The 15,907-nt window shown below is 32.6% G+C and overlaps 1 protein-coding gene across 3 annotated transcripts in view; it reads left to right on the forward strand.

Annotated features, from left to right (window-relative positions):
• The window catches only part of BMP2K (BMP2 inducible kinase), a 114,923-nt gene that overhangs the window by 84,431 nt on the left and 14,585 nt on the right, over nucleotides 1-15,907 (forward strand). For 2 of the 3 annotated variants that reach the window (XM_025426902.3, XM_025426923.3), the window contains 2 exons: nucleotides 2,818-2,975; nucleotides 9,196-9,306. In XM_025426902.3, coding sequence (XP_025282687.2) covers nucleotides 2,818-2,975; nucleotides 9,196-9,306 — 269 coding nt within the window. The remainder of the gene's footprint in view (nucleotides 1-2,817; nucleotides 2,976-9,195; nucleotides 9,307-15,907) is intronic. The other variant, XM_025426915.3, reaches the window with a different exon arrangement.

Raw genomic sequence — 15,907 nt, forward strand, 5'->3', positions numbered from 1 at the left:
CTCCAGGATCGCGCCCTGGGCCAAAGGCAGGCGCCAAACCGCTGAGCCACCCAGGGATCCCCACCAAATTATTTATTACTTGCCTACTCTAAATAGAGTAGGCAATTTACCACATAGCACTTTTTTCTTTAATAAATTAATAGCACTATTGCAAATAATAACATTAAAACAAATAATATTAAACATTTTAAACAAAGCCACTAAATACAATCTGTGAAGCACAAATAGTAATCTAATAAAAAAGACATCCCTAAAAAATAAGTCCCCTACGGATAAGAGTGGAATAGTTTTATTCTTCATTAAAAATGAGATTTTCTGTGCAATATTGTTTAGGATACCGATGAGACTATATTAACCTTTTTTTACTTTTGATGTTAATTAGTATCAAAAATGTCAATTCTATCTAGTATATACATAGGTAGAAACAGTTATATACTTGGCAAATAGGTATACTAGCTTCCCAGAGGAACCCTCCAGTCACTCTTGGGGCCTTAGTGCTACTGCGTTAATATTCTCATTTAATATCAATCTTTACTAAAGATGATTTGTTGAGTACAATATCTTCATTTAAAAGGTGATTTGTAAGCAAATATTCCTGCTTATAACTGAATCAGTGGAAGGTGAAAATTGAATTAAATGCTTGGCTCTAAGTGTATTGGAGCTATTTGAGCAGAAAATAAGAAACAAAGAAATAAGAAACCAAGAAACCTTTCCCTTAGACAAAGGGAAAGGGTCAATATCTTGGTTAGTGTGATTATTTCTTTTCCCACTTAATCTGCTAAAATTTCTACTCTTCCATTGACTTAATATAGCTTTAGTATGACTATTGGAGAATATTACCATGTTGTAGTCACATAATAGTGAAATAAACATCAGCGTGTATATTATTTTGCTTATTATGATAGATTCCCCAGTTGTATTAATTATTTGTTGCTGCATAATAAATCATCCCCAAATTTAGCATTTTAAAGCAATGATAAACATTTATTATCTCACATACTTTCTTTGGATCAGGAATTTAGGAGTGCCTTAACTGTATGTTTATGTACAGAGAAGAGTCTCTCAGAATACAGTTAAGATGTTTACCTGGAGCTACGGGTCTGTTGAAGGCTTGGCTGGTATTGAGGATCTTTTCCTAAGATGGCTCATTCAATATGGCTTAGGGCAGGAGGCCTCAGTTCTCTGCCATATGGATCTTTCCAAAAGATTGCTTAATTATTCTCTTTTGCAAAGCTGAAGACTGTTTTGAATAAAGAATTATTTGTTCTGATTTGTTCAAGAGCGTGGTCCAAAGGAGAGAGCAAGAAAGAACCTGTGTGATGCTTTTTATGATCTAGTCTCAGGAATCATACCCTGACACTTCTCTGCCATATTTCATTTGTTGGAATCAAGTCACTAGGTCTAGCTTAATATTCAAGGGCAGGGGAATATGCCCTTTGAAGGGAGAAGTGTCAGAGAACTTGAGGACATTTTAATACCTATCTAAACTGTAGGTTAAGGTGACACACCTCATTGAATCAATGATTCCTTCCTAGGAATATGAAGAGGAGGATAGGGATAGGGAACCAGGAAGTTCTGAAAGGGATCACTGGCAGGCAGGAGGGAGAATGCCTATATTCCTTTTTGAGTGTTAGCCTCTCTTACTTGTGTTTCAGGGACTCTGGAAGTCCTTTAGGGTAGCTTTGAAATTTAGAGATAAGATTCTGTCAGAGGGGCGCAGGTTTAGACTTTGGCAGTTGATGCATTCCCAGAGTGAGTTCTAAACTGAATTATATTTATTATTAAGATACCTAAGTTATATTTACTAAGAAAGACTGTTTACTTATTGGTCAATTACTATGTTTTTGTCTAGCTTTCAATAAGTGTTTAAACTTCACATTCTTGGCTCAGGTATACTAGGGGGATTAAATGGGCAGCTTCTGTCTTCTCTTTCAAGACCTGTGTGGTAACAGTGGCAGTAAGCTCTCAGGGGAAAGTGAATTTAAGGGAATGAGTCTAGGCTTGCAAAATTGAGATGCACATAGAAATTCTCCCTCCATTATCAATGTTAAAATATCTGGATCTGAATTACAAAACAAACTTGAGAACTTTGTTACATTAGCTTGTGACTATGCTGTATTTCCAGGCTGGGTTGAATGAGAGGTACCCAGGGGTTCTTAGGTTAAGAAATCTTTAGACTCTTACCTTCTCATAAAAGCCAAGAGGCCTATTAGATAACTTTCATAAAACCAATGGTTTCAGGCTCCAGACTATATAGATCTTTAAATACCATAAATTATTTATTATGTAGAAAATAACCCTCATCTAGTTTTAGCTAATTCATAAAGCACTCCTAACAGTTCATCTTTTCTTGGTAGCTATACAGAGAATGCCTTTGTCAAAAGGAAAATTGTTGTGGTATATCAGCATAACCAGGACATAAGATCATCATACTTAAGAGTGATTTTAGAGTGATATTGTTTGAAATAGCACTTTAGGGCTATTCACTATGATAATCATAATAATTATTGAGTGCTGATTTCTTTTTCTAGACACTGCTCTCTGCTTTATATGTATTAAATGATTTCAGTAACTTTATGAGGTAGGTACAGTTACTCCTGTTTTGCAGAAGGGGAAGCTGAGACAGAGAGGTTAAGGAACTTGCCCAAGGGTACATATGGAGGCAGTTCAAATCCCGAGTGGTGTCGTCAATCTATGCCTTGATCATAATAAAAAGATCTGCTTTTCTAAGTATTTAGAAAATATGAACTAGGGCATTTAAGAATGTTCCATTCTAATGTTTTTTCCCCCTTTATTTCCTCTCTAATTATTATATAGGCCAGTTGCTGATAAAGAGGCAGTTGCAAATATTACAAGTCAGAAGAACATCAGTAACCCACCTGATATGTCAGGGTGGAATCCTTTTGGAGAGGATAATTTCTCCAAGTTAACAGAAGAGGAACTGTTGGACAGAGAATTTGACCTTCTGAGATCAAGTAAGGGACACTTGAAGGCTTATTTTGCTTCACAGTAAAATAACAGCTCTATAATTATTCAGCAAGGCCAAAGACTGTTTTGAGGTGGTAAATAGAAAATTCTTTTTGTGCATTTGAGGGCAAAAATCAGGCCATCTTCTTTTACATACACTATCGAACTTTGTTGTATGCGTTAGGAATCATTTGCTTGATAGTAGCTCTTAAACCCAAGATTGCTAATACGCTGATTCCTAACACTTAAATACTGCATATCTTTGAATGTTAAATTTAGAATATCTCTAAAACATTAAAAATTAATGTTCAAATGAAAAGGGAGACATTTGTATCTTGCTTACTAATAATTTTGCAGCTCTGTTTTCTTGCACACTCAGTAGAAGGTGGGTTTGAGATGCCCTTTGAAAGTGCCTGAAAGAAAACATGGGCTACTACATTATGTTAATGTTTTGTAATACCCTTTTAATGAGTGCTGACATAAAAGGGCTGCTTTGTTGTCCTGATATGGCAAAAGTTAAATAAATTGTTTTCCACTTTGAATCAGATATCTCAATGCTTTTACTTGGAATCATTGCCTTTTCTTAAACTACCTGATATATATGTCAAGCCTCATCACATGTATTTTAGAAGTTCTTTTTTAGAAAAGGGATGTGTGGAATGTTTTGAGGAAGTTGCAAAATAGCAAAAAGCTCACTTCTGGAGTATGTAGCTAATTTTCAGGTTTCAGAGTCTTCTATGTGTGTGTGTGTGCACGTGCTGGTGTGCATGTGCACGCATAATCCCAATGTGTTTTCCTGTTTTGCATGTGAAAAAAGAGGTTCCTAACGGTCCCTTGTTATAGTTCCTAGCTTCTATTTTAAGTACCTGGCTTTATGAGAACAATTATTAGATGAATTGCTTTGTTCCCAAATGATACATATTTTATGTAAAATTTATAAATGCCCTGAATTCATGTAAGAATAGTTGTTTGGGATATAAATTTGTATTTTACATACTGGTTATATGACTATGAAAAATTAAGTTGATGATTAATGCAGATATAAACATGAGTTTTGAACCTTTAATAAAGGTTTGTGAACTTTGGTAAAACCACTTACATCTTTTTATTAAAGAAAGTTTTTTAAAATCACGACTTTTTTGTTTGGCATTTTTAGTATACTTTATGCTGAGTAGCCCCAAAAACCAAGTCCGGAAAAAGGAAATAAAGTATCTCTTTCTTTTGGGGTGGGGGATGGCAAGGTGGCATAGGGATTAACCAATTCAATTTAACTTACAAGGTTATTTTGAAAGCAAAAGGTGTAAAATTAAAATAGTCATTTTAATATGTTTCGATATGTTTTGACCAGGATAGTAACTAAGTGTTCACTAAATCAGTATTTTCTATTCTTTGGGTAAAACTCGTCCTTTTAGTTTATCAGTTTATGGAATGAGTAAAATATTCACATTATTTTGTACTTATAATTAAAAATTCATTTTAAGCTCCTTAGAATTTATAATCCAATCAAGTTTTATTTACTTTGCATAGGGAAGAATGGGATGTATACATAACTTCGTAAAAATTGGGTTATCATTTATTTTGCTTTTTGCTTTCAAAAAGCAATTTACTTTCAAACTTGAAGGTCAGATAATGTGTAATTTTTGTATGTATCTGTGCACACATGTGTAGCCAAAGAATTTAGACTTTATTGCACTGTTAATTATGGGAAAATATTAAGTTCCAAATGAAAGTACAGGGGGAGCTTTATCTGAAGGTCAGATTTGGAGCAGCTCAGCAATTTGGAAGAGCGCCTAGATGGTCCCTGAGCTTTGAAATCATTTCACTGTCACAAGGCTGATGTACTTAAACTGGCATCTAGTACCAGAAAACATACATGAATTCTGATCTTTGGCAATCCCATTTAACTAGGTTGTAATCTCAGGAAAGTAATTTAACTGCTGTCTCCCTTCCTTACTTATAAAGTGGACATAGTGATGCTTATCTCATAAGGTTGTCAGGAAAATTAAATGAAATAATGTCTTGAAAGAGGGGACTCCATAAATGCTGCTTCCCTGTTCCTCATACTCTCTGTAAGTCTTTAGGCTCCAACTCGAGGTTATGGCCCTTTAACCAGCATTTAAAAATTATATCTAAGCTAACAGATTTCTCAGCTGGCAATTAAAAGACCAGATTAGAAGGGGCTTTGTGGTCAAACAACATCAAGAGAAGAAATGACAGCAAGAAAGAAGATGGAAAGTGTCTGTCTTCTTAATAATTGATAGTTGTAATAATGGTGTTCAAAAAAGGTGATATGTCTTTAATAAAGAGGATAAATCATTTATATAGAGAGTATTTAGAAAGATTTCTTTCCAAGTGTTACGTATTCAGTTATCTTTAGCACCTCTTTGACTCACAAGCAATGAGGCATCTAATATTTGATCCACTTAATAGGGACTACATTACTCTGCAGCACAAAAGGCAAGAACCTTAAGAGTTTCTGTGGAAGACTAACAGTGTAATGAAAATTAATTTTGGTCATTACTGGTTGATTCCTTTGTCCTTAAAAACCTTTTCTAAAATAAGTAAATTATTGATACATTTGGAATAGATTTACCATTTTTCTCAGCACAGATTTTATCAACAGTTTTCCAGTCTTTTCTAAAATAATTTATATTTGATTTGTGAAATGCTCTCCAGTGAGAAACTCAGTACCTTTATGTATAGTCCTTAAAAATATAGGCATTGCCCATGTCCTGATTGTTCAGAATCTTACATTGCCTTTTGAGTCTTTATTTTTAAGATGATACATGGTTTATTTATTGAAACGAAAAAGGACATTCTGTCTAGGAAATATTTTACTTGTGTATATTATCCAAAAGGTGATTTAAAAATCATAATATATTTTGACATACTTAGAATCCTAAAATATTAGTAATTGCTAACAAAAACTGCGTTTTAGTGATCTTTAAGAAAACAGTTGAGTCCATCCATATGCCACTTGGCAAAGGGATTTAATGTGAAAACTAAACCAGATTCTTGCTTTGTAACTGAATATTTATGGTTCAGAATTTTTCACCTGTTCTACCTAAAATCCAAACATTAAACCAAAATTAAGCATCATTAATAAAGCTGATCTCAAAGACATTTTTAAAGTTTAAACTTGTATTTGTGTTTTGTATCGGAACATCCAGATTAGTATGTAAACTTTAGAAATCTGTGATAAAATTTAATACATTAAACACTAATTAGATTACAGATGTTTGCTTTGGGAAACTTTTTAACTTGCAATTGTTCAAATAGTTTTGTAGCTCTGCATATTAATTAAAAGTAATGCTTGATGGAATATTAATTGTTGATGATTGTTTCTGTTTAAAACTGCATCACAGTAACTAAAGGAAGAATAGAAGAACCTAGACTGTGGCTGCTTTGCAAATTCTACTGAATGTGTTGTTTTTTTTTTTTTTCTGTGAAGCCATGGAATGAAATAGATGTAAACATCTGTATTAGTTGTAAAGCATTAACTCTCATCATTTTAAGCTAATTCAGATATATTGCTGTCCTCCAGCACAGAAAACAGAACTTTTCAAATATATTAGAATAGTTTCAAGAGTATCAGATGAAGACTATACTTATAAAATTCATTCATTAGGTTTTTGGCTGTTCAAGCCATTATCCATATAAGCTACTAAATTAACTTATTAGAGTATTTTAATTTTCTCGTGATATTGTGGAATATATTTTGATTCTAAGATTTTTAAATTCTGTATTTTTTGCCATCTGTAACAATTGAAAATCCTGAAAAGATACTGTCTTTATTCACCAACACAGTTCTTTTGGGAAGGCAGGAGGAGGTAAGTTTCTTAATATTGGACAAGCCAAGTTCAGGTTTTGCTCTAATGTAAACCAGTTACTTGAAAATGGAACTTAAATTCCTTTTAGGGGTGACTGTGTATTTGAAAAGTAGCTCTATATACCATTTCATTAGTTTTTAACTATAGGTAATTAATTTAAAAAATTAATATGTGTATTTATTTTGTATTTTATGCCCTGGGACCCCGGTTAATCTGTGAACTCTAGAAATGATGATTTAACAAAAATCCTCCATGGAAAAATTAATTCTGTGTTTTGTGAAACAGTGAAAAATATTAGTTTATCCCTATATGATGTTTGTACTCTTATCCTAATTCCATGGTATTGCTTTTACATTTATGTGAATTAACCATAGATTGATGGAGATAATAATACCAGTGCATGAGTATTCAAATAACCTTAGTGGTAACGGTGCCTTTTTATGTGCTGTAAACCATTGGTACAGTACTGGTTTATAAATCTGGAGAGTATGTTAAAGTATAGATTTCCAAACTCCCACTCAGATATCTGATTCATTAAGTTTGTGGTAGGGCCCAGGTAACTATATTTTATAGAGTAATCGTAGCAATTATGATGCAGATGGTTTAGGAAGTTTGGTCCTAATTTAGACCGAAGTACCTACATACACTGTCTTGATTTTTAAGAATAAGGGATCTGGGATATTGATATACTGTGGCTATCACTCTGAGATAGTCTCTTTCATTTGTCCTTTCTCACTTCCTCTTTCCTTTGTTCTTACTCTGTTGTACACCAGAATTTTCGTTGTTACCCATTACAGTCATGGATTTGAAAAGCATCTGTTAAATTTTGGGACTTTGGAAACTGTGCATAAATCAGTTGTCAGATATGTTGCCTTAACAAAATATTTATCATTTATTATATTCCCAATGGAATTTTAAGTAAAATTTTAGACAACCCAAAGTTTCATGAGGATATTGCAGTGTTAATTTTAGCCATCAAAGCTGATAATTGTGTTCATTGTCATAAAGGTGTCTAAAGAATTGTCCATCGTAGTAATCAAGTGGATTTAGGATAATGTAGACTCTACTGTAGGGCCTCACTTTCTCAAGAGTGTGCTCCTTGAATCAGCAGTATCATATCACCTGGGAGCTTGTTGAAGTGCAGCATCTCAGAACCCATCCCAGAACTGTCCAGTCAGAATCTGCATTTTACCAAAATCCAGTGTCTTTGTGTCTTAGAACTCAAATGAAACCAGCATAGTTTACTCATAGAATTTCTTAAATATGAAGGGTATAGTCCTGGGAATGCTTAAAATTCCTGAAAAAGCAGAATGTGTTCCTAATAGTATATGTTTGATTGCTAGGCATAGGAGGATAGGGAGACAGCTTACAAAAATCGAGATGTTTCTAGCTGATCAAGCGCCTGCAATCTGCAGTTTAAGAGCCAGGAAAGATAATCACTCCTAAGGGAATTAGGAGACAGAAGCTCTCCTCTTCAAACACAACAAACCTGCCTCTGCATTAGTTAGAGCCTTTGCTCTAGCTTTTCCCCTGTCTGGTGTGCTCTTCCCCAGGTAGCCTTTGTTGCCTCTTTGGAGTCTTTTCTCACCTAGTACCGATCAGAATCTCTTTATAACTGTGACTTGTGCCCACTCCCTTAGTTCCTTTTACCTTGCACTGCAGTTTTCTCTATAGCTTTATTTTTAACATGTTGTATATATTTCTCATTATACTCATTGCTTTTTTTGTTTTTCCATGCCAACATATAAACTCCAAGAAGGCAAGACTCTTTGTTTTGTTTGATGTTGTCTGCTCGTTGCTTAGAACAGTGCCTGGCACATATTAGATCTCAGATATCCATTGGATGAAATAAACTCTGTCATCAGGCTTTTAATAGAGGAATATATCTTTGTATCTGTATATATGTGAATGATTTATTAACTGCAAAGTAATATGAGAAAGGAACAGTAATGTAATAGTCAATTACTTTTAGTTGCTATTGAGAAATAAGATTTGCCTATTTTATGAACAAATGACCATTTGCAATATTTTTTCCATATGTATTTTTGGAGAAATTCTGCCAAATATGTCTCTGTTTAGTAAGCTGGGTTTAAGTTCAGGTCCAGTATTTACAAGTTAAAGATAACTGGGTATTTAAGTAAACCAAATTGCATTATTTATTAGGTAATTGTATTTGTGAAATCTAGCACTGAGATGATAATGTTAAGCTGGCCTTTGTAGCAACAAATATCTATTAAACTCAGGACCACCTCCTAATACTTATAAAAATGAACTCTGAATCTGATATTTTTCAAAAAGGCTGTTACTTTGTTTAATTTTATTTATACTGTTACCACTTTTTTTTTTTAAAGACCGTTTTTATTTTATTTTATTTTTTTGTTTCATCTTATTTTTGCAGACAGGCTCGAGGAGAGAGCATCCTCAGATAAGAATGTAGACCCACTTTCTGCTCCACATAACCATCCTCCAGAAGATCCTTTTGGTTCTGTTCCTTTCATTTCTCACTCAGGCAAGTTACATATGTAACATCATCATTATCATTAAAAAATACACACAAGAACAATAATAATAACAAAAAACTTTATTAATATAAAGCCAAAGTAAGAATTAGGTGCTAGTTACAGAAAATAGGAAATTATTTTTACTTTTGCCATCCTAGTCTTCTTAATGTCATTCTTTTTATTGCGTTATTCAGTTGTACCTTTTGCCAACATAGAAAAATGATGATTTATACAGTAGAACCATAACTCTCCCTTTATCTTTATTGTTGGATACCAGTGAATCAAATTCATGCATGAAAATCTTTACTTTTTATTTATTTAAAATACATTTAAAGATATGTTTATACTCAGCTTTTGCTCAAAAATCCTGTATTTTCCTAGTCTATACGTGCTCTTTTATAATTGTGTTTAAAAAGTATTAATGAGTTTGTATGTCACAGTAATCTTGTGACAGATTATATCCTTGCTTTAATTTCCTTTTTTTGGCTTTAATTTCAGTTTAGAATTTAAATATTGTTATTGCCATTAAAAAATATCTGTAGTAATATCTTCTAAGTAATCCACTGTCAAAGATATTAGGATGGAATAGGATCCCACTTTGGCATAAATGGATTTGTGTGTGTGTGTGTGTGTGTGTGTGTGTGTGTGTGTCTTCCTAGTGGTAAAAAAATGAGTTTGATCGTAGAAAAGGGAAATATATTAGATGAAATAATGCCTTGTTTGAAGGTATAGGTTCTGTTTACTTTATTCAAGGTACCGTACCTATCAGCCATGTTCTTAATTTCTTTTCCTTGTATTTCTCACTCAAGCTAATTACATATATATAACAACATCATTGCTACCATTTAAAAAAATGCACACAAGTGAGAACAACAAAAGGCACACCTTCTAAACAAAAGAAAAACTTAAAAATATAAGTTTAATAAGAAATAGGTGTTCAGGATTTTTGATGAATAGATTGAGGCAGTATTAATAGCCTTTCAACATTTAGATTTGGTTATCTAGGATATGTAGCATAATAATTAGGAGTTTCTACATCTTTTCATGTTCTATATTTTACTCTGCCATTTATTGAAAACGGTCCATATTGTCATTTTCTGTTTGTTTTTTTCAAATTATCTTTTAATGAATGTCATGACAACATTAATTGGGTGGGGAAAACAGTTTGCTATTTCTACTTAATCTGTACACATGTACTGTCTCACACCCCCAATAAAATAGTGTTATTACATTTTTCAAACAAATTATATTTCAAAATGGTCATTATAAACTCTCAAGAACATAGCTATTGATCTCTTCGCAGCAGAAAATGGTTTCAGTACTGCTAGCTCTTTTTTGTACTCTAGAAGGAGTGGTATAATCCTTTGCAGGTTTGCATCTATCTGTGCAACTTCTCTGGGGGAATGTGACTGGAATCAGGGACTAGAGTAAACCTCAATGATTTGCCATTTCCCTGGGCACCCTTATTTTGGGGTTGGCCCAGGATTTTTAGAAATATGCTCACAGATTCCAGCTTGATTGCTGTCATTTCTTATTTTGTTTTTCTTTTCATTGTGGGCATTTAATTTCTGTTAAATTTTAAGCTTATCAAGGGTGGGAAACATGAATTGTCTGCCTTTGAATTTTGTTCAGTAACCAACTGGTATTTGGTGTAATATTCACTGGATGAATGAAAAAATTCTGACTATTCCTAAAAATTCATACTCCTCTAAGTATTAAGAAAGTGACCTTAAAAAATGATCTTGACTCCAAAAAAAAAAATCTCTTTAAATTTAGTGTAACTATGAACATTGGAATGGTTTGGTTATGAACAGTTGAGTTCACAACATGGAATAAGGGAGGGAATGGCCAGTCATTGGTGAGATGTGCATCTAGAAAGAGAAGAAAAAGTGGTCACTTGGCTATTAGCACTGTTAAATTGTATTTATTAGGTCTAAATACATAATTAAATTAAGACTAAAAATAACATGTTGCCACTGACCTATTCATTATCAAGCTTAGATGTATGTTTATATATTTTTTTCAGTAAAAATAAAGTATTTGGGGTCATTTATTTTTCCTCCAATAGTAAAATAATCTAACCTACTGAAACAAAAATTGCCTTCTTCTGTAAGGTTTAGGGAGGAATTTGAAAAAGAAAAACAGTTCTATTCAGTGAGAATACACTTCACCCTAGCAGCTATTGTGAGCTTCTGGAGATTTGTAGGGCCAGGAGTGTGTGTAGATTGTGTGTGTGTGTGTGTGTGTGTGTGTGTGTGTGTGTGTACACAATATAGAGGATAGATACATGTGATAAACAATCTTACTTTAATGTGAAAGTTGACAATTACCGAACATAATTTTCAGTAAACCAGATAGAGAATGCTACTTGAGAATAAAGTGAATTCAGTCATGAGGCAGAAAGCTGTAAGAATTTAGCAAGTTTTAATTCCACTAGGGAAGTACATTTAAGAGGAAGTCCCATTGTCCTAAATCCAGTGTTCCTTGCATTGATTTTATTAGGAATTGTGCTCTTTTTATTTTAAAAGACAAAATTTCTGTGAGAACTTTTCATCTTAACTTTGAAATTGTAATGGATTATTTTTTGCTTCATTTTTCCTCAGCTTTGGCACAGTTGTTGTCAAGTGTTCAGTGTGTACATTTTTTGATAAGGAAATATTTGTCACCATTGTGTTCTAGTATACCATGATTACATTTTCTTTGTTCTATAAGTTTTTGTTCTTCCTAGAGTTAATTATGTTTATAAAAATGAATATGCTTTTGTTCCCTTTATTTTTTTTTTAATGTACACTGTCATTGATTCATCTCCATTTAGAAGGATTAATTTCCTCCCATAGTAAGGGGGCCGCCATTGGTCACATCTCTCATGGAGTTCTGTAATCTACATTGGCTTCTTTCTGTAACTACCACATGCTTATCATCCTAGTATTTACTTTCTCCACCATTCTTGTGGGAATTCCTGGATCTCCTCCCTCTTCTTTCTTCGTTTGTTAGGGCAACTCCTCAACTAGTTTCTTGAGAAAGCATGTGTGGGAGGAAAAGTTTTGAACTTCGCTGCCTAAAAATATCTTTTTTTCCTAACTTACACTTGACTGATAATTTGCCTGCATAAATAATTCTACGTTGGACATAATTTTTCCTGTGAAGTTTTGAGGCATTGCTTTACTGTATTCCAGCTTAAAAAAACAAAACAAAACAAAAAGGCTTCAACTAGAGGACTATCCCGTGTGCCCCTAGCTCTAGGCCCCATATCCTTTATTATTTAGTGACCAAAATACCTACCCCCCCATTTCTTTAATAGCTTCATGTACTCCATATCTGATAAGAGTCAGCTGACCTACCTTAGTTTGTTCACATAGATGCATCTTTCTGATTTATTTATGCCTTAGGCTTATGCTACTACTTTTTCAGACTTTTTGGAAGCATAGGTGAAGATAACATTTTGATAGACCATGTCTCAAATGATTCAAGTCTAGCTTTTTCTTTTCTTATTTTTATTTTTATTTTATTTATTTATTTTATTTATTTATTTTTTTTCTTTTCTTATTTTTAAACATATCTTTATGGGCCAAATTAAATTTTATAAATATCCATTTATGCAGAAATCAAATAATTGTATCAAGAGTATGTTTGGTGCTGTATATAAGGGTAATATCTTATTCCATTGGTTGATATTTTAATTATCATGGAATTATATTTCCCTTTTATGTCAGGTTGCTAAACTCTTAGTAGAGTGGTATATCATAATTCTAATAATATAGAATATATTGTAGAATAATATAATATAATATATTAATAATATAATGTAGAATATAAATAAAGTCCTTGGTATAAATTTTAGTTCTATCACAGATTAGCCATGTGATATTTGGTGTTGCCAAATTTCTTGGAGGATTTCTTTATCTTAAACTGGGGATAATATTAGCTACTGGATAAGATTATCTAAAGAATTAAAGAAAACAATGTTACACAAAGCACAACATTCTGTGTTGTTGCTGTTATGGATGTTGTTGGTAATGTTATTAAATAATATTTTTACTACTTAATAAATTTCGAAATCTTTGTGTTAAAATAAGTTGTAGCTGCTGTCTAGCTAGTAGTAGTACAAAATTCCAGTAATCTAGTATTCTTTTAACTACTGATACCTTTAAATAACGTGTAGAATCTGTTTATGAAGCTTTTTACTACCAAGAACTGTTTTAATACTGTTATATCTATTTTTATTACAGCATTAACTACCAGTATTCACTATAGTACACACATAAAAATCATTAAAAGCATGCTATTCATTTCCCATCAAACCTACACACCTTTCCTTCTCCCCAAGACATTATTTTACAGTTAGTTTGTATACCAAACAGGATGTGTGGCTCTGTGAATCAAAGTATGAACTTCTTAATTTTAAAAAACACAACTTCTAAAACAGTATTTGAAGAATTTTGTTGACATATAGGCTATATTAGTAGATCACTGAAGTTGTAGATTTCATATATTACATTTCATTTTTAATTAGGTTTGGTGAACTTACTCTTCCAAATCCCAGATCCACCTCATGGTTCTCATCTAATAGGAGGTTAAATTGAGTTTAGAGTTGGGAACAGTCATATTATATATAGCCAGTATTTATGTAACACAAACTATTACAGATTGTCAGTTCAAATGCTGGGTCATTTTATAAGCGATGATGAATGTATTGCTTATATTTTTAGATTCCAGTATATAAATTCTTGAAAATCAAGAATTTTACTATTCCAAGATGTCAACCAATAATGGTTACCATTTATTGAAGTCTATTTCATACATACAGTGGAAACAGGCTCAGAGAGCATCAATGACTTACTTAAGCTTAGGTAGTTTAAAAGTAGGAATCTAGCTCTGTCTACTTCTACACTCTCTTTTGTAAATAGTAGCAAAACAAATAAAAATGTAAAGTGGCCTGTTTCAAATAAAAATCTATATAATAGAAATGACAGTTTTACAGCATTTTTAATATGGCTGAGAAATATTAGTTCGCAACTAGCATGATTCTTTTTATACTCAGACCTTGTCACTTGGCCTGTCTTCGGAGAAACAGTACAGATTTTGATAAAGCCTTCTAATCCACTAATCCTTGGGCCTGGCATGGCACGTTGGTGGGAAATGATGGCAGGCAGGATGCTACCCATTCAAAGTGAGCTTTAAAGTCTTAGAGCCCTGCCTTGTACCCTAAATGATGAGACAACAGAAGGCATGTAATTATAATAGCAGTTTCAAGCCATTCATCCTCTATAATCTGATAGCTAGAAAAGAACATCAAAATAAAATTTCTTTGAAACTGGAAGCTTCTTATATGATTAAAAATGTACCACCTGTTTTATAACTAAAAGACCTGTCATCTAAAAGTTGGAAACCTGATTAGAGGAGCATGATGCAAACATGCCCTTCTCCCCACATTCTTTTTTGACATTTTCTAAATATTTTGAATTTTTTGAGATAGTTTAAGAAGGTTCATTTATGTGATTCAAGAAAACATTATCTGCAGTATTTAATTAAAATAATGTGGCATTGACTAGGATTTCATTCTTCCAGAAGTATGTAAAAGAATACTATAATAAATACATGAAAATATGAAAACTGACCTTACAAATGTAGCTTTTGAGTTTGGAATCCTTTCTTGGACCGTGCAAGACTATGATGTCTTTGAAATTTTAACATCTAGAAATTTCTTCTTAATGAAAACTCAAGCATGAAATGGACGAATTTATGTTCTTATATATATTTGGCAGATTCATATTCTTAAATTCATTAGTGGGTTAAGCTTGTTCTTCAGAGCCTCCCAGTTGTTTTTACTTGGTTAGTCCTTTTCTAGATCACTGGAATCAGGATTAGTAGGTGAGTTTTACAACTGTTAAAGTGAATGATAAGCTTTTTGAAGTTAGGAAATGCTTTATTCATCTTTGTATGCTATATAACATCTTGATGAAGAGTTCAGGGTTTACTAAATAAAATGAATAATATTTAATGTTTAGCTCTATCAGGTAAGTTCCATTATTATCCTTATTTTATAGATGAGGAAACAGGCTTTTTCAGATGTTTATCTTCTGTGGATTTTGTAGAGTTGAGTATTGGTTCATTTGGTGATGAAGTCTTATAGTATTTCTAGAATTTTAACCTACAGAATTTTAACCTACAGAATATAAAATACTCAACACAAAATACTTACTATATAGTGCAACAAAACACTATTTGCTGAAGTAGAAACAATAAGTTTTTTTTTTTAATTTTCCTAATTTTTCACACATAGCTTTAAAGGAAATCAAAAGAAATTCAAGACAAGTCTGTGGTTGTATTTTGTTGAGGGTTGATGATGGGCTGTGTTGAATATTTGCTGGTGATGATATTCTACTGATAGTTTAATTGTAGAATTTACAGATGAGAGTTTTAAACTAGTATTGGCAGAGAAGTCACTATGACTTTGATCTGTATGGCCTTAAACTTGGGCAAGTTATTCAACTTCTTCCTATTTTATATTCTTCATGTACAAAATGATTACATCTCTAAAAATCTTTTTTTTTTTTTTTTTTTTTTTTTTTGGCTTTCAAATATAGTTGAAGCTATGAAATAGGATTA

The sequence above is a fragment of the Canis lupus genome, chromosome 32, assembly GCF_003254725.2.
Source record: "Canis lupus dingo isolate Sandy chromosome 32, ASM325472v2, whole genome shotgun sequence".
NCBI classification, from domain to species: domain Eukaryota; kingdom Metazoa; phylum Chordata; class Mammalia; order Carnivora; family Canidae; genus Canis; species Canis lupus.